General features: G+C 39.2%; 1 protein-coding gene across 2 annotated transcripts in view; it reads left to right on the top strand.

Moving 5' to 3' along the window:
- LOC142161168 (septin-2A) overlaps window positions 1-27,837 on the top strand; it is a 66,205-nt gene that overhangs the window by 27,323 nt on the left and 11,045 nt on the right. For both annotated transcript variants that reach the window (XM_075216479.1, XM_075216489.1), the window contains exons 7-12: window positions 3,133-3,250; window positions 6,206-6,307; window positions 7,536-7,681; window positions 14,646-14,729; window positions 14,825-14,882; window positions 24,920-25,006. In XM_075216479.1, coding sequence (XP_075072580.1) covers window positions 3,133-3,250; window positions 6,206-6,307; window positions 7,536-7,681; window positions 14,646-14,729; window positions 14,825-14,882; window positions 24,920-24,991 — 580 coding nt within the window. In that variant the 3' untranslated portion in view covers window positions 24,992-25,006. The remainder of the gene's footprint in view (window positions 1-3,132; window positions 3,251-6,205; window positions 6,308-7,535; window positions 7,682-14,645; window positions 14,730-14,824; window positions 14,883-24,919; window positions 25,007-27,837) is intronic.

Genomic DNA, 27,837 nt, shown 5'->3' on the forward strand with positions numbered 1-27,837 from the left:
TCTTTCCAACCTGCTGAAAACACCACCAGTTACGCCTAGCTGAGTAACCAGATATTTGACCATTTTATACATGTGTAGGGGCAGGCTGTGCATATTTGGCTGTTCAGTAATCGGACCAATCAGGGAAAGGAAGAGAGACATGACATTCCGTGACAACATACGGATGCCAATATGGTCGGTCAGCTTGATAGTTTCATCAGATATAATCCATATGGATTTTTGAAAAGCACAGCTTTTGTTTTCGGGCTCCACATGCTGTCTGACCAATATGGTGTTAAAACCCAATTGATCAACCAGATTTTAATATTTGTGATTACTCTATTCACTCATGGGAGTGCCCACTGACTTTGTGCTATTAAAACTATTATAAACTGTATTCTATAATTTAATGACAAAAAGTGACAAATTATCCTGACTGATAGTAGCATTAGCATAAACACGATATAGATAAATTTGTGTGCATATTTAGATAATTATATAGATAGTAATCATAATAATTACTCTCATTGATTTATAAGTCCCTACATTAGTCCGCAGTGCAGGACAGTGTGGAAAACAGAACATTACTAAAACAGGGACATGTACAATAGACAAAATAAATGCAGACTTGGGAACAACGGGTAATTAGGGCCCTGCTCACGAGAGAGCTTATTACATTCTAATTAGAAGAGGGCACATCTGAAACAAGGAGCGTGTGTGCCCAGTGGAGATTGGGACAGTTGTGAGGGTGCTTTAGTGTGGGTAGAATAGGTGGGAGGGGGTAAGCTATAATATACAGATTGGTTTTCAGAGAGTGTTTAGAGATTTTAAGGTATTGAGCGAGTCTGATAGGATGTGCTGGGAACTTCATATGTGGGTAGTAGCACTGGAGTAGTCTTGTAGGCGGGAGTGACACATAGTTATCAGAGAGCAGTGCACACAGGTCAGAGGGAGAACTCTGCGTGCTAGAGGGATAGTGATCTGAGATGTATGAATGGGGGGTGGTGTAGAGGGCTTTATAGGTGAGAATTGGTTTCTGCTGGACACAGGGAATGCAGCACTTGTGGAACAGCGAGAGAGGATGATCAGTCTAATAATATTCTTAAATGTATGCAACATACATTATTATGAATTTAGGTATCAGTGAGGTTCTGACAGACATTTTCTGACCGTCTGTGTATTTTGCCTCCTGCTGGGGAACCAGAGTGTTTAAATCACTGAAGTGAAATCATGGCTCCAGCAGCATTGACACGGCATTGCAGCCAGTTCCAGAACAAGCTTACCACCCACTTTTGACAATGAGTCTTTGAGCACATGATATATATATGAATAACAGACTTGAGTAGGAAAGCTTGAGTAAATAAATTATATTTTCATTTTCTAAATTTATCAATGGAGGTCTTCTTATGTAGCTGACATGGATTTTTAAAAGTTTGGTGCTGGCATTTGTACCAGTTCTCTTTCCACACTAATATTTGTGGTGTCTAATGACTGAATCCACACTTACAGTGTACATCACACAAAAGTATTTCTGAAAACATAGCTCTAAGGATCATTTACCAACCACAAATGTTCAAAACTGCAGCAGAAATGTTCTTTTCTGGCTAAAGCACATTTTTCTCCCTGCAAAAGGACTTGAGTATAGGAGCTCAGGTTTTGTAATTTCCTTTAATTTTGCACATTTGTCACTTTCTAGTTGCACTTCTGCGGGATAGATCATATGTAGGCGCATTTCAAACAGTGTATACATAACTGAAACTGACATGTAAGAAACACAGTCCCAATGTATCCTTACTCCCATTAATTTAAGTCATACGTGAAGTTAAACTGATCCTTGCTTTAGGATAAAATGAGAAAGCTTGAAATTAAATAGAAACTCTGGTATTATTGTTAGGTTGAACCTTGAAGAGATCTATCACTCTTTTCACAGTGTGCATGAGGGGGTATCTGTAAAGATTACTGATGTGGGCTAGGTGGAATAGTCTACTCACATACGCTCATAAGGAAGTATTGTAGATCTTCTTTTTGCTGTTTGTAAATGACTCTTTCCAACATTAAGGCTCTTTTGTCATGGATATTCATTTATATGCCATATTTAACTTTTTTGTGTGTTTTAATTCATGCTACAAATAGACAATAAAATACTGCACTGAAAATGTCTCAGAAATGTTTTCCTCTTTCAGCCAAGAAGGTGGAATATTGTCATCTTCTCTAGCATAACTTCTCCTATTACAGTGTCAGTTATTAAATGCTATCAGCTCAATATTTTTTGTTTGCTCTTTCTTTGGATTATGAAGTTTTCTTTTTAAAATGTCATTGGTAAAGAGAGTAATACCGGAGATACCTACCTCCTCATTTGTCGGGATTTAATGCCCTTCAAAGATTCCCTGAATCGTGACATGTGGTGTGCTTGGGACAAAGCCACGTGTGCACTGCTCTCTGAGTTCACAATAGTAGTACAGTTTGTGATTGACTGTCTGTCTCTGTGTCACCTCAAATTGTCCTTTGTGGTGACGCAAGTCTTCTTGTGGGTTGTTGGGAAGAAGGTTTTCTGATGTCTAAGGTATGTCTAGAGAACCCTCATCATCCAGAGAACCCTAATCATCAACATTTATAGCCCTTCTGGGCTGCTATGAAGTTATCTTCAGCTATCTGGTAACAGGCAAATAATGTAACCGTTGTGGCATATGACAGCCACCAGGGGGACAGAAGAAGCACACTAGTCATAATGGAAGCTGTAAAGATCATGTAGTGCTTTGAATAGACGTTGTTGATAATTAGCTAGCAGATGGTTCAGCATTACAGTTTTGAGTCCTTCAGCAGCTGAGATTTAGGTAAGGGAAAATATCAGGGTTACTTTACTACTTCAGGGGTGGAGAACAGTTTGCCAGAAGGGGATAACCCCTTTAAGACTGATTTCTTTTCATTCACATATATAAACTAGCTCTGCAATGGGAGGGCTAAAGAGAGGGGTTTTATTGTTTGAGTTCCCTGTCCCCGGTGTGTGGAGCTTAAATTGCACTAATTATGTTCCTCACTAATTATTTAGTGGTCAGTATGTGTAAAATTCCCTTTACGTTAACATTTTGCTCAGACATTTGCACCACTCCAGTTGTTTTCTTACGTCAGTTTTGTTCTTTCTCTTTTCTTCAGATTGAAACCATTGGACGTGGAGTTCATGAAAGCTCTTCACGGAAAGGTGAACATAGTGCCTGTCATCGCTAAAGCTGACACCTTGACCCTGAAGGAAAGAGAGAGGCTGAAGAGGAGAGTGAGTACCTGTCTGCACTCAGTCAAATGCTTTATCTAATTACAAAGCCTTATTTAAAATTTTACATTTGTTTTAATGAATTGTTTAATTCACCAGCTTTGCCTAAATTTAGTTAATTTATTGAGATCCACTTTCACACGTAGTACTTGAGAATTGAAAGTTTATGGAAAGTGAGACCTCATTACTGATTCTTCCTGAAAACAAGTTCATGATGCGAATCACTACCTGGATGTTTTGGTATCCAGTGAACTCCCTTAAACACTGCTTCCCCAAGCCTTTTCTTTCCAGGTCTGAAAGGAAGCCATAAAATCTTAATCACAATATTGTGTGTGCCAGACACTGGGCTGCATGTGATTTGTGCTTGCCAGACGCACTCTGCGCACCAAACAAAGGACTTTCTTTCTCCCTGCTCCTTGGGAATTCAGAGACGTGGAGCTGTTTGGTCCTTATAATAACATATGTTTGCTTTTTCAAAGAAAAGTGGCTTGCCTAGATTTTGAAAAATGCTTATCTTCTGCATGTGGTTAACATGGGTAGTAAACAAAGGTGTAAACTGTATATATGCTTTTCAGCATTCATCATAATGACATAGCAGCTGATCAAGCTAATGAAAAACTAGCACTCGGTCACTATATCTACCTTTTTTGCATGGAAAGTCCTGGTTTTTGGAAGCATAGAAAGGAAATATGCTGAACAAGCGCCTTTATGAAAATAAAGGGTTAGTAAGTCCTACAATTTGAAATGGGGGACACACATTCAAATGGGTTTAATATTTGTTGCAATTTTAAATTTGCAATACATAAAAAATATCCCTAAAACGTAAACATTTGCAGTTTCAAGCTTTAACCCTTAACCAGACACTTACTATTTAATGTCCTATGGTCCCCCAATTCCTAATGTCCAGTAGAAACTTGTTTTGGTGCTTATGTCAGTGAAACACATTTAGTGTAAGTGTACTATAGATCGTTGCAGCTTGTCTGTTGAGCTCATCTTCTGATAATGTGGTTATATGAAGGTCTAGGAAGCGTTACACAGAAGTATGTATGTTATAGCTCTGGTGCTGGACTCCTTTATGAATGGATTGAGTAAGCTGCTTTTTAGTTTAATCCTATTGCACTGGGAATTTGGAGCCAAGCAGTTAAATATAGGGTACTTATACGGCACCTCTGAGCTGATTTAAACTGTGAAGCTCAACATAATAATCCATCAACCAGCATTGCCGATTAACCCCCACCATGCTGGTTTTAAAGTTGCATGTCCATTTGATGCCAATAGTGTAAGGCCATTCAGAGTCAAGTCAAGAAGCTTTGATGTTTAAACTTTGATATTCTTGCAAAGAGTTGGGGGAGTTCAGCAAGGAGAACATCTAGCATCATTTAGCCAGAATACATTGTGCGTATTTTCCAAAGCAGATGACTTTGGTACATAGTGTTAAACTTTGAAGTGTTCATTTGTTTTCGCACCAGTCCTCCTTCAGCTACTCAAGTGTGGTGTTTAACATCCTTAAAGTGTGAACATGCTATTGTCCTGAGGACAGAATGTGCTCTAAGATATTAGTCCATGACGTGCTTCTCTCTGTTCAGTAACATTTTATAGACTAATGTTTAATATAGTTTAAATACAATATTTTGATAAGCAATGACACAGCAGGGGTCTAAACTGCATGCTATCTAAATCAAATGTTGTAAAAGTTATTGAGTTTTACTGTACTCAAAAGACCAGTAGAGCCCATAAAAATTCCAATAGGTATTGTAGCCATCAGGCCTCTACCATAATGTAAGACCCCCCACTCCTTAAAGCTTTTTCTAACTTCTGTAATCAGTGACCTTAGCTGATCTCTACAGGCGAACATCCACCCCAGCAGCCAGGTTGTGTTTTTTTTTAATAAAGTAACAGCAAATACATCAATGTTTGTAGCTTCAGATAATGCGGTCTAACCAGCGGGAGATAAACAGTGCAGTTAGTGGACCAGCAGGACATCTAACAGGCCCTGAGCCCTGGCCTCGGGGTCAAACTCTGATCATGTTAAGAATGCCAGAAGCACACAGCATGCTGATCAGCCTAGATTCCTTCAGCAGCCTGGAACTGCTACACCCTGTAGGCATCTGGCACTCTCCAGATAGAGTGTGCAGGATTATCTCAGTGTGCTATATTGCAGCCTGTAACTCTTGTCTTATAGAAACTATTATAAGGCAACACCTGGGAGCATAGCAAGTGCTCTAGAAAGGGCGTTGTTCAGAAATTCAAGCCACTCACGATAGACCTTTTCATGCTTTGCAGGACAGCCCCATGGACGTAAATTACTTTTTTGGAAGGGGGAGATGAATTAGTATTTATAATTGAGTCCAGGACCAAACATGTTTGAGAGAGCACCTCATGTGCGAGAAGCAGCATTTGTATTTTTCTGATTTGAGTTGAATAAACATGATTCATATTCATACACTAAGTCCAGTTAGAAACTCAGACAAAAATATAATCTCAATGAAAGAATCCCTAGAAAAGAAAATACATCATTTCAGGAGACTCATTGTTACTGGCTCTCTTACTGTTCTGAAAGGTTTACACCCCAGTGCTTCTGCTTGTTTGACAAAATATTAAACTTGAAATGCTGGCTTACAATCTGGTTTATTATCTTGCCAAATCTCATGGGGACACTAGTGGCACAACTTCCCCTCACACTCTGAGAGCCTGGTAAAGCTGCTGTTCCCAAACTAAAACCTTCTGTTGAAAAACCTGAGACCTTTCCTTTTGTGAGTTTTGAAAGGGCTGATGCCAGTACAGGCATGTACTCTCCTGGGACAGGAAGGTGATCTGACTAATACAAAGTCCACAGGGCTTGTAGTGACCACTTGTCTTCAGGAAATAACTGTAGTCTTCAGTTATAACAATATATTCTGTCTCCGTTTGCTGGGCTGGTAGCGCAGGCACATGTAATGTCTTGGCCTCTTATCACAGGTCCTAGATGAGATTGCTGAACATGGAATTAGAATCTACCAGCTCCCTGATGCTGACTCCGATGAGGATGAGGAGTTTAAGGAGCAGACTCGGGTATTAAAGGTGAGCAGTTAGTAGTTTGGAACAGTCCACCACACAACATAACCCTGTTTACTATGCCTTTTGATGGAAATTAATGTTGTTACTGATTATAGTTGCCAAATGGTTCCACAAAGGGTAAATATTTAAACATAAGTGCAAACTGTATTTTCACCATGTTTACTCCTTTCACATATTTCATAAGTAAAGCATATGTTCTTAATTAGTTTAGATCTATATAATATATATGGTCAAACAGCTGTGCAGTGTGTGAAGCAGCCTGAAGTTTCCAAGACCTGCCTTTATTAAGCTCTAATCAACAGGATCAGTACTATGGAGGTGGGGGAGGATTATGCTGCCTTCACTTTCCCTGATGATGTGGTGTGTGATGGTCTGAAGGCTAAACTGTACATCCAGCGTAGATGCAGAATAAATCTCTCAGCAATGACCCAGGGGCAGTTTGTCATGTGAAACATTTTTCTGCCTTGTCACACTGTACTATTATCTCTATCTCCCCAAAAGCCACATGTAATGTAACCAAAGTTGGGAATTGCAACTTGGGTTGGTTTTAATGACTTCTGTTATATTAGGATTTAGTATACAGTGTTTGTAATTGTTTCCCTACTCCCAAAGGTTAAGTTCAAATTGTGAATACACACACATCGTTTCGAGTCCAGTTTTATTGTTTTTCTGTTTTTTTAAATCAAATTGTTAAAAAGAAGCTTCTTGTACAGATGACAATCTTTAAAAAATAATCTGATCTGAGCAACCAAAGCATTCAGTAAGTTGTACATCTCTGGACATTGCAGGCAACGAATAAGCACATTAGTATTTTTCTCAAATGGAACTAATTTAGTGTGTGGGCTGATTCATCATTTACGATGAATGTTAAAAATGTACTAGTTGGCTGTTAATGTTGGCTAACATTGATCACTGACCACACAGCCATCAATTTGTTCATGGTGTTAAAACCAACTAACCATTTTATCATTGTAATTGGAACAATCTGGCAATTATTTCTGTTATTTATTGGCTAACCTATAATGGTTTGTTATAGGTGAGCAGACTTTTGCTACCTTTACTGGTGATTAATATCTATAATACCTGGTAAATATATGGAAACTGCTGCTTTGGTGTGTATTTATTGCAACACTGGTTCTATGAGTAGCAGTAGATTGCTCAGCTTCTTTTCGGTTGACTAAATAATGTAGTGTGTGGCATGTTACTTCAATATTTTCTTGATTTGCTTTAGGCCAGTATCCCTTTTGCAGTCATTGGATCAAATCAGCTCATTGAGGTGAAAGGAAAAAAAATCCGTGGACGTTTGTACCCATGGGGTGTTGTGGAAGTGGAGAACCCGGAACACAATGACTTCTTGAAGCTTCGCACCATGCTGGTGTAAGTGTCCGTTTGCAACCTGCATGTACAGAGCTCTGCAGACATGGCCTTTATAATATGGATTGTCAACATAGAGGTTCTGCATGTCCTAGCTCGCATGTATGCTATAATAAGCGGTTTGTCTGGCATAGCAGCTTACCTTCACTGAAAAAGTAATGTGTTGCTAAAAAAAAAGTACTATTACTGGAAATGTTCCCTAAACATCTATATATTTGCTTTAAAAAACTATTGTAAATCTAACTTTTCTACCTTGCAATGTAGATAAATTTCTTCATTTGCTCAAAATATGTAACTAAAGAACAGAATTTATGTGCTGTACAGTGACTCGGGTATATAGAGTACTACTGGACATTTTACTGACTGACCCTAGCTTGGTATTACTGCAGTAGTTTATTTTCATGATGAAATGTGTAAAGTAGAACATTGACCCTTTATGCAGTTAGATTTTTTTTGTGTAAAAAGTAGCAATTGGGGCATTAAAAATATCTGTTCAGCATGTAGACCACACAAATTTTATCTGGCATTCAATTTTGATTTCTATCCCCAAAAATAATTATGCCCCTGACATTTCTGTTTGTGGCATTCAATGTTGCGCAAAAAATATTTATTTGAACAAAGTATTAAATATTTAGAACCCATTGCATAAGCCTATAGGCTCTATCTAACACATGCAGTGGTTTCTACTGGCTTGTGAGATCATACAGCCGGGGGCCTCCATAAAGCAATGTAGTAAGAATGGTTTGCAAAATCTTATATGTCATATGGGTGGTTTGAAAGAGGGCCATACTTTTCATGTAAGAGAAATTAGTACATATACATGTATGGACTCCCACATTCCTGGGTTTTCACTTTGACCATCTACTATTTAAAAAGAGGTTAAATCCATTTTTCTGATTCCTTCTGGGGGCACTGCAACCATGGGATATAGAGGGCAATACTGGAACAGGGTACTTTAGGAGTTAACTAGAGAAAAGGAAAAGCTTATACCCTCTATATCTCCCACTGAAGCATACACCAATTTATCACTGAGAAAGCCCAGGGAACTGTACAAATAAAGAATACAGAGAACTCTTACTCCACCACAACAATATTAGAAACCATAAAAAATGAACAAATGAGTGTAAAGGTTGGGATCACAGCATCCCCCAGATGGAATCCAAGAAATAGATTTAATGTAAGTACAAAGATTGTCTTTTTGCTATTATTCTGTGGGATGTTCAAAAGCTGCCCCTTGTGCAAAACCTTCCATTCAAAGCTAGCATCGTTGGATGCAAAAATATTAAAACAATAGTATTTTGTAAAGGTATTGACAGAGGACTAGGTGCTGCAGGACATAGCTGTCCAGTCAAGGCTTCGTGTCGTGACATCCAAAAAGCACTTACCGATCTGGTAGAGGGATCGGAGATATTTTTTGGCACCAGTTTACCTGAACTGATGTAAGCCTGATGGATAACCACTTTGGTCCACCTGGCAATAGTTTGATTAGTCTCTGGCCAACCCCTCTACTACATGTCGTAATGGACTAGAAGAAATTCCATGTTTCGAAAAGCAGAAGTCTTGTCTAAGTAGATCCTCAGTGTACCACATCGAACAAGAAAAGCAAATCCTGGGAACCTGAAGACCCTGCCTGTCATAAAGAATAGATGCCGATTTCCTGATGAAGGAATCCCGACACCACCTTAGGCTGGACTAAAGGCTTTGTGCGTAGCACCGCCCTGTTGGTTTGAATACTCAGGAAAGGTGACTTACAAGAAAGACCCCCCAACTCTGACCCACCTGGTTGAAGAAATTGAAAGGAGAAAGAAATTTGACTCTATTGGCTAAAAGGAATGAAGTTGTAGAACAGATAGTACCAAATTTATCTCCCATGACATAATAGGAGGAACATAAGGCGGCTACTTCCGGAGAACTCCCTGTACAGAATGTCTGAACTTCAGGAATGACTATTGCCTTCCTCTAAAAGTAAATGGACAAAGCCAAGACTTGGATTTTTATGGAACCCAGTCTCAGACCACTGTCCAGACCATCCTGGAAAAAAAGACAAGACAGCCTGAATGTTAAAGCATTGCACCCTTTTTTGCGCACACTAGCACATAAATCTTCCCTATTCTGCTGATCAGGAAGGACTGAGCCCTAACCAGTGTGTTCATCAACATCTCTGAACTCTAGAATGTTGATATGACTCCGTGATGGACCAGACACCCTGAAGTTGTAAATGTAACGTCACTGCCCCCAATCCTGCAGGCTGGCATCTGTCGTTAAAAGGGTCCAGTCCTAGATTCAAAAGACTTGACCCCCCCTGCTCAGTTTGTCCTTTCAGAGCCACCACAGAAGGAGCGTGTGTGAGGCGACAGTCTCATTAACTTGGTGGCTAGGCAGAAGTTGGCTTTCGACCACTTTCTCAAAAGGTCGCTCTGGGAATGGAAGCATGCATACTGTATCACTTTGAATGTTGACACCATCTTTCTTAGTAGTTTCATGCAGAACCAATGTTCAAGCCAGGACCGGCCTCACCAGCTTTCGGATAGATAACCTCTCCTGTGGAAGCAGGACTCTGCAGGCAAGTGTCGAATAGAAGGCCCAGAAACACCATGCACTGGGCCGGAACAGATTTGGATTTTTTTTTGTTATTTATGAACCACCTGTGTGATTCTAATAGCTGAGTTAAGTGGTTGAGAAAAACAGAGATGAGTCGGCCTTTATTAGTAAAACGTCTAAATAAGGAATGACCATGACAGATTTTGATTTGCGCCGCCATGATCTCCATGACTTTGGGAAATACTCTGGTAGCTGTAGCCAACCCAAAGGGAATGGCTCTGAATTGAAAGTGGAGGTCCTTTTTCTCAAATCTGAGAAGAGACTGGTGACCTTCCCAGATCGGGATGGGTATGTAGGTGTTTTTATGTGTTGATCACTGACCTGAGTAAATTTCACTGTTTCCAGAACTGTAATGATCACTTCTGATGTAAGTAAATATTGAATGACCTCCCTGATAGCCAGTCTCTCGGGCTTCTCTCCCAGAAGGCCTGAAGAAAAGAACCGACTGAGCTGGAGGAACTAGGAGATCTATGATATAGCTCCTCTTTGCAGTGCCTCATACCCACGAATCTGAAGATGATACTCTCCATTTGTCGTGGAAACTCAGAATACGAGCTCCCACTGCAGATGAGACTCAGTGATGCTGTTGGCTTGTCAGATGGTTTGGGTGCCGGAAGGGGGATCTCAAGAGTCGTGGGGTTAGATAAAACGGAAGGAATCTCACTCTCCTTCCCTTTACGCAGAGCGATACGAGTCAGCTCAGCGATAGACTGTGCCAGCGATCTAACCCAAGCCGGCTCCGTCTCGGCAACACTAACCCCAAACATGCATGGGTTACAGTCCTCAGATTCACAGGCTGTGCATTGGGCATCTGGCCCCTGCCATCCATTAAGCAGCCTGGCACCTGGAGCAGGTAGAGTAAATAGCAGATTTTCCCTTAGTGGATTTAACCTTGGAACTGGTCCCTTTGTTCAACATGGTGACTGCAAACATAAGCAATATAAACTTGTTTTAGAATGACAGAATAAGAAACTGCACAAATAGTATAGTAATGTCAGAAAATGTGCAGTACAAATCGTATGGCAGGCAGCAGCAGGTAGAAAATGTCACATAGCAAACACATTTAGAAGGGATACACAGAGGTACTAACCCCTTAGCAGAACTCTCTGCTGGAGAGCAAAAGGGCATCTCCAGACTGCCTGGAATAGTCTGCCAGATTCTTACAGGCTTTTCTCTGCTAGGTAAAGCCCACCAAGGAGAAGGTGCCAAGAGCTTGGTATTGCACGACCCCCATGTCCAGTCCAGCTATGGTTGCTGTAATTATACAGCACGCCAGTGCCTCTCTGACCGTAGTGGTAAAGCTACCTTTGGAGTGGTTGCCAGCTGATCTGCTACCGGTCCTTTCACAACAGCCCCTGGCAATACAGTACCAGCTGTGCACCACCGAGATCAGGAGTGACCACAGAGGATGCAGCCATGTCCCCTTAAATGGTAAGAGGAGCCAATATGACTCCGGAGAGTGGTCCCAGTGCCTGTAATGGTGCTATATGTCCCTGAGTCCATGCATCACCGCTGCACTAGGGTGGAGCGGGGAGCCCACTGTGGAGTAAACACTGAGGCACAAGACTGGTCCCCTCAGTCAACTCACAAATGGGAGACCTGCACTGCCACAGCTAAGCTATGTATAAAAATAAAACCTACATAAATTAAAAAAAACAAACAAACTATAACTAAATGAGAAAATGTTCAGCTACCATAGTTATCCCAAGAGAAAAGTGCCCAGACTACATTGCACTTAGTAAAAACTGGTGTATCCTTTGTTGGTGAAGGATATAGAGGGGAGGAGCTTTTCTTTTTTTCTAGTTTTTTCTTTTTTTCTAAGGGCCCAGCTCCAATGTTGCCCTCTATACCCCATGGTTGCAGTGTCCCCTAGAATGGATGATAAAGAAAGAGTTGTATCACTGTTATTGTGGGCATATTTAGCTATCCTTTTTAAGCAATTTCTTTTCCATGCATGATCAAAACATCATGTGCCGTATTTCATATTCATGCTAGCACATGTATGAATCATTTGTGAAAGTTTTGCATATATATGCAGTCAGGGGGGACGGTCGTGATTCCTCTTACAACAATCTATTTGTAAGAGATGGAGTTTTAAAAGTTCACATTTATCAGTGAGAATATTAAGCTCTTCCTATATTTAAATATTTTACATATCATAGACTCTACCTATGCCATATCTACATAATAAAAGACTTTCCAGGCATGCTAGTGTGTACTGAGAGCGATATTAATTCTTACTGACGAGGAACATGTGATTAGTTGAAGAAGAGCTGTAGCAAACTTCACTTCAATTAATTCTGTTAAAATAACTTTTGTCCATCTGCCAGACTGTCCTCTCCCATTTTCTTTTAAGAGGAACAAACTGTGCTACTAGAACTGTGGTTATCAGGGCAAACACAACTGTATAATTTCAGTTTACTTTAAGGATTGTTAATTTGAAACATTAATTGGCATGCAAAAGGAAGGGTGAAGCACACACCGTGGGTTGAAATGTAAATGTTCAAAATATTAAGCAATTCAAAATAATTCACTTATGATTTATATATACTTGAGGGAGAAAATATTAAAACACACAATTCATGGAGAATATTTTCTGGCAGCACCAGAGGTAGTACAGTGCATGGAATTCTATAGTGCTAGTGATAACTCTACATGATTAATCATTTTTGCACGCACACACTTTAAACTAGGAATATTTCAAAATTGGATTGATTAAATATCTAGTTTTGTTGGTTTTCTGTATTTTTTTTTCACAACAAGATAAATGCTCATTTACACCTTCAATAAGGGTCTTGAGTGCAAATAAAATGCATTCCTCTGGAAATTGCAAAGAGAATAGTAGTGTAAATGTTGAATTTGCAAAGTGTATATTTATTAAAAATGTTTGAGGGCTTTTATTTGAAATGCTTCTGTTACAGTGACATCTGCAGGCTATTTGTCAGTATTATCCAATACATCAGACATTTTCATTTCTCCTTCGCGATAATGTAACTTATTAATTTATGTGATTTTTATTTTCTTTCAAAATAGTATAGTTATCTTTACACCATTTCTGCCGTTCTCTGTTATATTGTAGAGCTGATCTGTGCACATGAGCGTATCCCCTAACATGCTTCTGTAGACACCGATTGGGAATGCAATATATGTTTTTAGTGCAAGCTACATTTTAAGTTGTACCAGAGAGATGCACTCCTGTGCAGAATCTTTCCTACAGCATGATATACAAGTTCATTGTCTAAAACGTAACTTGAATTCGTTTAAAAATCTATCGAAAAAGTTCCAATTTGTTAGACGTTTGTTAGTGTATCTAAGTTTATTGTCCTACAAGTGTAAAACACAAATATATTGCACTAGTATCCTTCAGCTGAAAATAGATTGTCAGAAAATCCTGTCAGCTGGTGACCACAATCTGCTAGTGTGTGCGACAATTGACTGACTACATTATTTGCATCCCTTAGGATCTGGTTGAACCGTCAAATTGGGCATACATCCAGGCGCTTTGGGCCATGTAGTCAGATTTGTACTTTGTGTTCACACAGACCTGGAGCATTTTTTCTGGTGTCATGTTTATGACAATGTAAAATAAATGCTTCATACATAAAACTATGTTTTGCCCTTAAAAACAAATTTATACTGTATCTCAAATGCAAAATAGTTTTTCGGTATGCAGCATTTACTTAACCTTACTTGTCAAAAACGGTGGCTAAGTGGTTAGCACTTCTGCCTCACAGCACTGGGGTCATGAGTTCAATTCCCGGACATGGCCTTATCTGTGTGGAGTTTGTATGTTCTCCCTGTGTTTGAGTGGGTTTCCTCCGGGTGTTCCGGTTTCCTCCCACACTCCAAAAACATACTGGTAGGTTAATTAGCTGCTATCAAAAATTGATCACAGTCTCTCTCTCTGTGTGTGTGTGTGTGTGTGTATGTTAGGGAATTTAGACTGTAAGCTCCAATGGGGCAGGGACTGATGTGAATGAGTTCTCTGTACAGCGCTGCGGAATCAGTGGCGCTATATAAATAAATGATGATGATGATGATGATGATGATGGCTTGTAAATTGTATGTGCCTGGAGTGTGGTCATGAAAACATGGTCCCAGTCACGTATTCTCAACCAGTATACATGTAGCTCTCCATACATTCTCTGCACTTATTTTTGTAATGTTTATATTTTAAAAGATTGTTTTTGACAAAGCAATTTGAAAATGTCCGACATCCCAGCCCCAAAAGTCTAATTGTTACCCCTCAGCAGGAGTCCTTTCTTTTGTTAGAAATGAGTGTGGTCATGCATGTTAGTCATAGAGCTCCTTCTTTTTGTTGCTAATCCTTCATGGGTTGAAAGTTGTGGTGTTTTTGTCTCCACAGGACACACATGCAGGACCTACAAGAGGTCACTCAGGATCTGCACTATGAAAACTTCCGCTCTGAGAGATTAAAACGTACTGGCAAGTAAGTATATGTAGCTTTATACTTTGAAGTTTCATGTTCATTGCCAATAGTGCCTCAGCTTGTTGTGTTGAACACTCATATATTATTTGCTGTAGGCCAGTGGAAGAGGAAGTTCTGGACAAGGATATGATTCTGCAGCAGAAGGAGGCTGAGGTGAGTGAGCCCTGTGTATCTGTGATACACAGCTTCTGCTAAGGGTAGTGTAAAACTGACTTAGGCACAAATGAGTAGAGCCATCCCTGGAACATACTGATTCACATGGGCATGCCTATACAGCAAGCAACAGTATTTAGACTATGATACTATATAAATATATATATGGGAACTCTAACACTATATATTAATTGCATAAGTACCACTTTTATGAGTGACTTATATCTATGATGCCGTTGCCTGAGCAGGACACTATATATATACCAATTTCAAGGTCTTTGTAGATTTGCAGAAAAATGTTGTCATTGTAATTGGTTGCATCGTTTCGGAGTTATTTCGCTATACGTCTGCCTGCCATTTACAAAAACGCGTTACCATTGTCCTTTGGAAAAGGTGACAGAGGACAATACACCTGTGCGCTTCTGGAAACTGTGACAGGTGGTAACTGCCTTACATTAGCTTTGTTTACAACAAACATGCCAAGTGACCGCCCTCAAGGATGTCGACCTGGCGGAACCCTTACAGGCCGCCCAGAGCGTACAGTTCAAAGATCTTACAGTTAAGAATATTATCGTAATGTAATTAAACCAACTGATACACTGCTTGCATTAGGCATGACGTATTCTCCAAAATACTGGTCTTTTTGGGTTCTATGGTGCAATATGTGAACTGTGCTGCTCTACACTTTTTGATAGAGGAGATTAATGGCCATTTTTCAGATTGCTGTCACAATGGAAAGGTTTCTTATGACAAATACCCTCAAATTACATAATCATTCTCTCAATATCCTCAGTTACAACTCCGCATTTGCCTTCGCATCTTTCAAAGCTAATATTACTCAGTTATCTGGCCGAGGACCATACACCTTAAAAATAGATGGTGCTGTACATCACTTAATAGGAAGCTTGCATCCAGATACTGCGTTTAAGGCGGTTACCACTGGGTTCCCTAGTATTTTTTTTACCTTGTATTTGCCTAAATATTAAGGGAATATGTAAAAATGTTCTTCTATGGAACTTTACCTAGTTTCTATGTCGGGGCTACTAAGTCTTCTTACCAAGCTAAGTAGAGATGCCATTTCTACTTTTCTCTTCCTCTAGTCCTCTATGTCCTCCTAGCACTTTCCTATCAGTTTTACAGAGGTGTGGAATTCTTTTTACAATATAATAGCTTGGGATGTGGCTTGTGTCATGGGATATGAACAATGTAGTTGGGATGGGCCATGAGGTTTTTGGGGATTGTGTCAATGTCTAACATGTAAATTCCCCAGTGCCAGGAACAATGAAGATAATTATTTTTTGTAAGTTTCACTTTTTGTAAGAGTCACTTTTTAAGTACAAGGTATTGTGTGTATCAGTTGCCTACAATGTGTTGACTTTTGATTGGACTCTTTGCTTTGCTTATCTATAAGCTTTAGGTAATTAATATGCTGGAGGGAGTGGGCTATATTATTTTATGACAGGTTAGTATTGATAGGCATTTTAGTATGTTTGACTCTTGTGTAGTACAACTGCAACTACTGCTTCTGAAAGAACTGTTTTCCTAGTGTCCCTGACACAGGTTGTACTGTGGGTAATTGCTATGCATAAATTCTTTTTGTGAAATATTGCTCCTGGCAGCTATGTGGCCCCTTTCCTGTATTAGTGTTCAGCGATCTATTTCCTCTCTTAGAGTAGTGTATGTTTGTCACAGTCACTTTTGTAAGAGAAACGTGCCCACATTAATAGTTTCATCTATTATGGACTAACCTTAATACATGTTGTGATTTGATATCCAGTAGATTTACTTACTAGTGTTCCCAACTCTGTCAGTTTATGCATTCTGTTTATAGCGGCGCAGCCAGATGGCTTAGTGGTTAGCACTTCTGTTGTTGGGGTCATAAGTTCGATTCCCGTACATGGTCTTATCTGTGTGGCCTTTGCATGTTCTTCCCGTGGTTTGTGTGAGTTTTCTCCGGGTGCTTCGGTTTCCTTCCACACTCCAAAAATATATTAGTAGGTTAATTAGCTCTAGTCTGTGTGTTAGGGAATTTAAACTGTAACTTGAAAGGGACAGGGACTGATGTGAGTGACAAATATTTTCTGTACAGCGCTGCGGAATTGGTGGCCATATATAAGTAAATGGTGATGATTATAATATTCCATGCTTGGCTTGTATTGACATCATCATTGTGTCTACACAAATAACTGTCAGATCTGAATCATAACTGTATCATTCTCAATCTGTCTTTTTTGCTAAATCGCTATTATTTGTCATGTGTATATGATTGCCTTTTGCTGCTTAGAGATTGTATGCATATCCACAAGGAAAAATATTGGTGTCCCGCTGGACCAAAATACTACAAGCAACGTCTATGTCCAGCCACTGCAGTAAACAAGATGCAGTTGGTATAGACTACATTTCCAAAAGATATACATGATTTCTGAGAAGATCCATTCATAGACAGTACCAATGGGAGCCGCACCATACTAGTCAGTATGTACCCACTTATCTCTTTTTAAGAACTCTCAGGAGCAGCATAAAATCATACATAACAGAAAAGCAGTAACTTTTCAGGGAGACTGATTAAGAATGAAAAACTAGTGAGATTTGATTGTTGTTAGTATTGTGTAGACACAATGGTGATGAAATCTCATTTGAAGCAGTGCCTCAGGTCATGATGGACAAACAATATATTTCCTGAATGTTACAAAGACAGGTATACTAGATTTTGTTGAAACCAGGCTCCAGCCATAGTTCCAGTTAGATGAGGGGTCTTCTGCCACTGTGTGTCAGCACTGAGAAGAGTCTCTACAGCTGATTTTGTGGCAGTGAGTGAAGTACTGATTGATATTATGGAGAAAAGATAGGCAATAAAGGTATTCTAGAAAACACTATATATAATACATATACTGTCAGAAGTGAGGGCACTAGGAAGAGCTCTATAGTTTAGGAGGTAATTGACATCATAACATTTAGCACAGTGACTGCAGCTGAACATTGACCCAAGATGTCAGGCGTGGGGTGCACACATTGTTCTAGTGGATATGCTTCATAAAGTCTTGTATTTTCTTTTTCTCTGAACCACTTTTTTCTCTTTTCTCTACTGGCCTAAATTATGTTGTGACGCTGTGCTTCCACCAGAGGGCACTGTGATACCTCTTTGGAATCCAGTTGAAAATTGAGGACGTGACATACACTTTTTTCAAACTAGTTAAGAGATATTGTCCTGTCGTAAATCAGTCAAGAGAGTATCTGACTCCACCCCATTGCTTGTTTTATAGACTCTAAAATACAAAGAGGTGGAGTGCTCATGTGGATGATGTCCCATAATACATTCAGTACAGTGTTCTCAAACCTTACTATGCACCTGGCCAGTTGTAGAGGAGTATAGCATATTTACAGAAAACTGCTGATCTGAGGAAATGAGCAACCATTTTAGCTCATCTAATTGATCTTGGTGTTCATTAGCCAAGTATCTTGTTAGTTTCTGAGGCATAGGAAGTATGTTTCATTTTCTTATCATCCTAATGACTGTGTTTATAATGTAGTCTGACAGTTGTATTTGACAAGCATGTGTTGCATACACATGTTACTTAGTTAAAAGTGAGCAGGTCGGAGTGAAATAAACCCCTTCTCGATTCAAGTCGTTATGGTTTATTTTTGAGTTCTTTATGCTTTATAGTAAATGAGTTTATGACATCATGCAACATGGTCAGGGACTGGCTAATAAGAATATAAGAGTCAGGTGAGAAGGTAATTCTAAAAACACACACAATGAATGTTCTGGTGCGCATTAAGCTAAGGGTTTGTTAACACAAATGTTTTTGCAGAAACTATGTAATGAAAACAAACTGAAACAAATTGATCCCAGTGTAAACTGCTGGTCAGAGCAAAGTGCTGGAAAATAGAGCATGCAGCATCTGCAACTATTGGTTCACAATTGGGCAGGCTACACTAGCTGCTTTCTGTCAAATATTAAGCTACTGCACACAACAGAGCAATTTTTCCACAGAGAAAACATTACTTACAGAAAGAAAAGAAAAGAAGCTAGTGTTTGGTTGACCACATACAGGCTGAACTTGCTGTCTAGCCCTATATTTTTTCAGTATTAACAGGGTCATTATCAAGTTCGTTTTGTGGGCACACACATAACCTTATCAAGGGAATTGCACAATATTGTATTGTTCGTATGAAGTTTAAAAACCACACACACACGCACACACTCCGTCAAAGTGAAGTTTCACTACATGATAAACACTCCTTAGTTTGCTGCTCTTAAATGTGATTTCAGATTAAATGACAGAGGTTGCATTTAATTACTCTGTAGGCATCTGTTAATATTTAGCAGTTGGATTAATTATTCTGATAATGTTTTCTACTGTGTAACCCTGTAGTAATGTAGCATTTTCCCCCACAAGCAGCACTTTTGTTGCACTGCTATCTACTTGTATAGATCTACAATAGTGATGTCTGATTTCACAAATATCCTTTGCAGTGTCTTTTCCCTGGTTTATACTAGACCCTCTCAGCCTGGAATCCCTACGTGTTTTTTTTGGCCATGGGATTTGCCCCATCCTTCTCCCCATGTCATTGTCTAGGCCTAATGTATTTTTAAACCAGCACAGCAGCAAACATCGTGGGAACATCCTGTCAGGCAAGGACTCCTCCTTATTTCTGAAATCCATCCCATTCCCCTCCTTTCCCTTTTTCCCTGGCAAATACTATGTTGTATCTTGCTGGGAGTGACACCCAGTGGTTTAGATTACTGCCCGTATCATTCAGCTTCACTGTCGGCTTAGATTCACTAAATTCAGCAAATTCAATTTAAAAATAATACATAAATGGAAGATGCAAAATCATAGTACATATAAGTAAATATGCTAGGTGGATGACTGACCATAACAGTGCTAAACCTTGGAGAACAACACAGAGAAGTGGTAGAAATGCAAGCAGTGTTCCCTGCAAACTGTGTATTAATCTAATAACAACCCCCCCAAAGGGTTAAATAAAAACCTTCTGCTGTGTAGTGCAATCTTATACAACTTAGCGAGGAAACAAAGAATAAAAGTTTTGGATGGATAAAAAAACTGTACTGTTGCTGGCTGTCAACAATTTGTATTATCATATGTAAAGATAAATACAGCCAGAACTAGCAATTTGGCACCTTAGCAAAGCCATGTTGTGCTATGGGGGATTTAAAATGTGTGGTCAGATTTAGAGTTAGGAGGGGTGTGTCTTTTCTTTACTCTTGATCATAGTGTGTAAAAATATAGCAGCCCAATATTTGTGTGCTACAGGCATAAGCAGGATGTGTTTTCCCTGTACCCCTTGCATCACAGCATGGTTTGTCCAGGTGCTAGATTTGTACCCTTTAGTTGGAGCTGCTCCTACCTCTAAATGAGACCCATTATGCTTTTCACATAGCTGAACTGAATATTTTGGAGCGGAAAATTGCTTGCTGTGGTTCTCCTGGTGGAAGTATATTATGCACTGGAAGCAATACAGGTGCTAGCTTTTCCTAATGTTCTCCCAAGTTCCATACAGTTTTGATTCATAGGGGCATATTCAATTCTCAACGTTTTCTGTGGCATTAAAACTATTGCCGTTATTATTGTAATAGTAAGCTGGATTTCAGCTTGCAACTTAGGGAGCTGTGAGCTGAAATCCAGCGAGAAAACTATCGTAATAACGGTATTTACGTGCACTATTACCGTAAGAACAGTAATAGTGCACGGAGCGTGAGATTTTTGGCTTTTCTGACAAGAATTGAATATGCCCCATAGATCTTTAGCTAGTTTTTTTTTACCCAACAGATTGTTAGAATGGTTTACCAAACATGCACTCTTTGTTGTGGAATACACTGATCAGTCACAACATTAAAAACTAATATTGTGTAGGCCCCCCTTGTGCCACCAAACCAGCTCTGACCCGTTGAGGCATGGATTTCACAAGACCTCTGGTGTCCTGTTTTTTCTGGCTCGAAGACATTGGCAGCAGATCCTTTGAGTCCTGTAAGTTTGCAAGGTGGAGCCTCCATGGTTCTGACTTGTTTTTCCAGCATATCCCACATATGCTCAATTGGATTGAGATCTGGGGAATGTCAAGGCTAAGTTAACATCTTGAACTCTTTCTCATGGTCCTCAAACCATTCCTGAACAATTTTTGCAGTGTGGCAGTGTGCATTATCCTGCTGAGAGAAGCCATTGCCATCTGGGAATACCAGTGCTATGAAGGGGTGTACTTGGTCTGCAACAAAGTTTAGGTAGGTGATACGTGTCAAAGTAACATCCACATGAATGCCAGGACCCAAGGTTTCAGAGCAGAATATTGCACAGAACAGCACACTGCCTCCGCCGGCTTGCCTTCCCATAGTGCATCCTGGTCCCATCACTACCCCAGGTAAACGACACATACGCACCCACACGTCCACATAATGTAAATGAAATAATGATTCATGCGGCTATGCAGCAAACTGCGATGCACTGTGTGTTCTGCCACTTTTCTATCATAGCCAGCATTAACTTTTTCAGCTATTTTGCTACAGTAGCTCTTCTGAGGGATTGGACCAGATAGGCTAGGCTTCACACCCGCACATGCTTGAATGAGTCTTGGGCACCCATGACCTTGACCAGTTGCCGATTCATCGGTTGTCCTTCCATGTGAGAATAAAATCTTTTCTCTTCTACCCTGCATGATAAAATGATTACCCACTCTGCAAGACCAGAAAAAAACTGGAATAGTGATAGGTCTTAGAAGTAATGTTAGATGTTTGTTCATTTTTATTATGCTTGTCCAACCATGAGATGTGGGAATTTCTAATTTTGGCAGTTCCCAAAAACATAATGCAGTGATTAAGTGAAGCTGAATGAAAATCTAGAGGACAGAACTTCCACTATGTACTGCTAGTAGACAAAAAAAAAGTTGAAAACACTGGGTAAATGACAGACACAAAGCATTTTGAAAGCCTTCCACACAGGTGGTATAGTGTGTTATGTACTGTGTGGTGACAAAATATAGCCACTAATACCCTGAGCTGTTCAAACCTGCATATCAGTTTGTTATGCATTAAATTCTGTTGTCATGCAAACACCTGATAAATGGGAGACATCAAGCATGTTGAAAGCAAGGACATTCACGCATGTGTGGCTCATTCGTTAATTAATCAAATAGCATTTCACCATGTTCAGGGTCATCTATAAAATTACTGGCCTGCCATGGCTGCCTATAATTGCTAGCGTATAGCTGTAAGAGGAGACATCAGTGATTTTGAAAGAAGGGTTATTGTTAGGGTGCGTTTGGCAGGAGCTTCAGTGACGAAGACAGCTCAACTAACTAATGTTTCACCAGCATGAGACATCATCAGCAAAGAGCAACAGTGGGTGGAAGAGTGTACTCCAGGATGATGCTCAATTCCTTTTTCTGCAAAATTACTATGAAATATCTACTCGCCTTCTTAATCCACTGCCTGTCCCTCAACCCTAAACCTTCACAAATCAGTCAATCATTGTCTCCTGTGCTTATCCCAGCCTTGGCTAACATATGTCACTTCTGTCTCCACTGGTATCTTTCCATCATTGTTCAAGAATGCCAATGTTAATCCTATTATAAAGAAAATTAATTCTAACACAAACGCTCAACTCCCTTGCCCTTCTAAGCTTCTATTGGAACTTCTAAGGCTTCCGTTCCCAACACTAAATGGACTACGCTGCTCAGTGATTTAATAACGACTGAAAATAAAGACCGCTACTCTTCTAATACTCTTCCCCAAAATCCTGGCACTCTAGACAATTGCCTTAAGCTGCCTAATGGCAGCGCAGGGCCTTTTAGCAAGCATGAACACTATATTACAGAGTAGCAACATGCTATTACAAAAGCTATTACATGTTGTAAAAGGAAAGCAAATAAGTATCTTAAAGATACCCTGAACACTATATTATTTAGGGTATCTTTAAGATATTTATTTGCTTTCCTTTTACAACATGTAATAGCTTTTGTAATAGCATGTTGCTACTCTGTAAGAAATCCTATCAGTTGAATTTCTTAAGATCCCTTTGCAGTAGTTAGCTCTCATATCATTTAACTTTTTTCTGGAAGAGAGGCATGACTAGTGCCTGTGTTGTAAATAGTTTCATGTGCTGACTATGTTTCGAACAGGTACAGGAGAACAAAGAAAAGTATGTATTCAAAAACAGTGCACTGGTCTGGAAGATATATAAATATTTGTACTGTTCAAACTGAGCGACACAGAAATTCCACAAAATGCTAAAAATACAAAAGATTTTTAAAAAGTAACTTTATTTAGAATTCAAAATATAAAATCACTTTACCAGCGAAATTGTGTTAAAATGTGTGTATGTTATGTAGTGTATTAAAAAGAACACATTAGGAGCCGGATATTGTTATTATAATTCCCATTATTTGGTTATTAATTGTATTTTTATTCCGTAGGTATCCCCTTAGTTCTTGTTTTGATTGAGCACATTATTAGAATTATGAAGCTCAATTTAGATATTGATGGATTTTTGCAGTTAGAAGAATTGGTTTAATAAATACCAATGTTGTAAAAAAAAAAAAAAGATTAAATTAATTACTGCTGCTGATCAGTATACTGATTAGATTTAATCAATAGTGTGTCAGGTTTGGGTAGTCTGCAAATGTCTTAATTCGTTCTATTATCTTTTTCCAATCATACTGAAAGGTCCCTGCACAAGTTGGTAAACACCACAAATAGTTCACTCGGATATCGGGTGATGAATTGTAAAAATAATTTTTTAATTTGCCAAGACACATATAGGTATATTCATATTTTATATGTGCTGTAAGCAGAGTATCTTGGGATTCTAGGGGAAGCCAGTATTGTAGATATTGGTATATAGATATCGGTCTTCCTCCTAACTAACACAGTAAATGTATTTTGTGTCATTTTTTTCCTCACAAATAATTTTTGCACAGATCTTCTCCTCCCTTCTTGAGAACTTTTAGAACTTAATACACAAGTCCCAGTTCTTTTGGCCTCTGTCCACTACAAGCAGAACACCAATGAGGGGGGAGACGTGGGCACATTTCCTGTCTGTACCCAGCTTATGGAAATTGACTTATTAACTAGGTCAAGGGAAAGTGGCGGCCAGACTTGGATAAAAATAAGTATTATAAGAAAGTAAAAAAAAAACTTGCACTTCTATTTTAAACTTCCTTAGGAAAGTCTTTTTTTTAATTATATTTTTGAGAACATTCTCAATGAACAAAATGAGAAAATAAAGTGAACTAGTCTTACACCTGCATTTTAGATGTCTCTGTGGTATTGGGGTTGTTGAATATGGAACAATACCACAGCTGATTTGTGTATAGAATTAAAGTAGCATTTGCTGCACATTTTTACTTATGTAAATTTGTTTATATACATTATGAAAGCCCTTTGGTGTGAAAGCTCCACCAGATAACCACATCCAACATGTTCTTCAGAGTGAGCGTCACAGCACAGCTTCTGTGACTGTGAACATATAGGAACGGCCAGATTCCAGCAGTAACACAGTTTTCCATTGGATCCTTGTTGTTCCTGTATGCCACAGTCACATAAGTTTGCTGCTAAGGAAGTCCTGCAGTTCAGACGACACTATGATACTGCTGTGAAGGGGTGTAGCTTTCACACAAAAGCATTTTTAATGAATGCACAATAATTGTCTGTATTTTGAAGCACAACCTTGCTATAGTAATGCTCCATATTTAAGACTTTATCTTTAAACGCTGCATTTTGTACACTTAGAAATACAACATTTGCTGTGTCACCTCATACAGTAGTGAAGTATTTTCCATGTTTGATTATTACATAGTTCTCTCTTCCTTTAGCTTTACTGTGTCTAATTATCATTAACCGTTTGTAAAGTCTCCTGTCTTTTCTAAAACCAGTCTTTTTACATACTATGCTCTTTCTGCGTGCACTGCTCTAAGGGGGCTGATTATTATACTCCTTGCCAATATGTGCATATAGTGACATTTTTTAGCAGGGTTGCTATTGCCTCACTGGTTTGATCCCCTTTATTATGGCTCTCTTCTAGCTGCGGAGAATGCAACAGATGATTGTACAAATGCAGGCTCAGATGAGGATGAAGCCCCCCGGAGATGAGTGAAAAACTCCAGCTACGGTAAGACGCCCCTGACGCTCTTGTCCTGATGTATAATGAATAGACAAGACTACCGAGTTCTCGGAGTGGCTTCTTGTCTTGGAAATAACATAGCTTCCACAGGTTCGCTGGTTGGCTCACCTGGGAGTATTTTTATCTGACACACCTAAGACATTCTAGTTGGGATGTCTGTTTTTTCACCAGTAGTAACAACAACAGAAAGAATTTATACTATATAACCACGTGAGCCTCCTAATCTTATTATACCTGGCTGGTAGTGAGAGTTAATACTCTTCACTTGTTGGGGAGGTTTGTATTTTCATTGTTTTGATCATGTTCTCCTCAGAGACTTCATCTCTGCAGCCCACATTCCATGACAAAAATAACTACCCCCCCTCCCATTTCTGGTCTGCAATACCATAGAGCGTGTCTCTCGGCACCCCCTGTAATTACAGTCCGGTCAACAAGCGCAAACTTCAGATTAGGGCATCTTAATTGTGTGTGCAAGAAAGCCACTGACTTTCTTCCATGTTTGTGATGTAATCTTCCTACAATTGTCTAGTTCTTTGTATAAAAATGAATAATAAGAATGCAAATGAACAGAAAAATGTTTTAATACATCTATTTATTGTGTTGCTTTTCCTTTTGCTACTTGTCCTTGTAACAAAATAGTTAAGCTGGACATCAGTGTGCTATGTTCGCATGAGTGATTATCTGCCACTGGTCTGATAGTGGAAGGGTTAATTACTCTGTTACCAGTAGGAACACACACGTACGTACGTACGTACGTACGTACGTACGTGCATATAAACACACATCTCTTGACAGATCTGTTTTTTATTTTTTCTACTCAGAGCTTTGTCAGTAAAAGGGGATAGGGAGGGTCCTGCAGATACAGCATCTCTGTAATCATTATACCTGCCAGTGCAGGTGCGCTCATTTTAACAAAAAAAAAAGACAACATTTGTACACCAACAGCAGCCAATAAAGGGGAATATCAGTGACCTGATCAGTCCTAACCACCTACAACACTTCTTTTTTGTTGTGTTTTAGGTATTTATTATGAACACTGTTGTTTCTGCGTTTGCAGACAAATTACCTAAAACAAAAGTAAACATGCTTCCATCCCTGAGCAATCACCCGTCACTGCCTCTGATAGAGGGAAAACCCCAGTCAGTGAGCAGGGAAGTATCTGTCTCCAGCTCTGCCTGACATTTATATCATCTGGATCTAGCACATGTGGCAGGCAGCTGCCCATCCAAGTGACTTCAGTAGCAGCTAGAGAGCAGACCTTTAACTTCTAAGTGTGCATGATGCATACCACATTAGTGCTTGTGTGAAATGGAAGACATCAATGATTCTATAATTTGCCAATTGGCAGAAATGTTACCATATTTTGTTCTCTTTCACATCTTCAAACCTTTCACAGTGGATCACCTCCCCAGCTTACTGTGGTAGGTACACTCTGGGCCAGGTCTTCTTTTGTCTGTATACTACCAATATCTTCTCCAACTCCTGCTTTTATATTTTACCTCTGGCTCTAAAATAGCTTTGATGTGTGGAGTACAATAGACTAGATCGCTTCTGGACTGCTAACAATCTGGCTTCCAACCAATGCATTCCATGTATTCCACAGTTGCCAGTGACGACTATTGCTAAATTTAAAACACATTCCTCCCTACTATTTCTCCTTGATCTTCTGCTTTTGGCACTCTTGACCATGCCGTATTTTCAAAACGTTGCATTCTGTTAATGCTACAGTAACTTCCACTGCCTAAACCTAATCTTGCTGCCATCTTTGACTTTGCCCTTTACTTTGATTCCCATATTCACTTAATCTCCAAATCATGTTGCTTCTACATGAGAAATATTGGTAGATGATGTCCCTATTCAGGATTCAACAAAATACTAACCAATTATTTCATTTTATCACCGTGTTAATTAGTATAACCTCTGCTTAGTCGGACTTATACTCCAAAGATTATCTCTTCCCTAGTGTATGCTCAACTCTGCCACTGCCAGACTCCAAATTTGATGCTTCACCTCTCTATAGTCTCCTGAATTAATGTTGCAACAATAAAGGGTTATAAAATGAAATTCTGATTTGTGTGTATTTACCCTTGTATTATACAACAGCAACTAGGTTTGCCTCTCATTCATGTAACTAGGATCAGACTACCTAGACTATAACACTATGAATCAACCACCTCTGTTAACACAATGGCATCCAAATTATTTTGGCTGCTTTCTTTATAAAGGATAGCCATATCAATAACACAGTAGAAATAAGGAAATTGTTGGTGATGACGTTTGGGGAATAAAACAGTGCACGTGGGTACTAAAACTGATTAGCACTTTATTACTTTCCAGCAGATGAATGTAGATATCACATTTACATTATTAGAGAATGAATGCAGCCATGTGCACAATCTGTGTGGAGTTTGTAGATTCTCCCTATGTTTATGTGGGTTTCCCCCCACAGTATAACCACATACTGGCAGGTGACTTGAACCCTAGTTTAAAGGTTAATAAAACTTGGGAAAATGTGACAGGCACTTCTTTGTAATATCATCTTTCAGATTTTGTGACTTGTTTTTTTGCAGTTATGTCATTGGTGCTGTGTCGATAACAAATTAACATGGCAACAGAACATGGTCGTTCACATGTATGTTCACTTTGGCCATTTGTTCATTGTTTGAAAGACTTGTTGTTTTTCGTACACTGAGCAGGACTGCAATTGAATGAATGCTTTTTAAGTCATGAAAAATTCAACGTGATGGGTTTTAAAATCATTAGAACAGTGTGAACACCGTAAATAAAGTTTTTTGTTTTTGTATTTGTTTTTTCTTTTC

Source organism: Mixophyes fleayi, chromosome 1, assembly GCF_038048845.1.
Source record: "Mixophyes fleayi isolate aMixFle1 chromosome 1, aMixFle1.hap1, whole genome shotgun sequence".
Lineage (NCBI taxonomy): Eukaryota > Metazoa > Chordata > Amphibia > Anura > Limnodynastidae > Mixophyes > Mixophyes fleayi.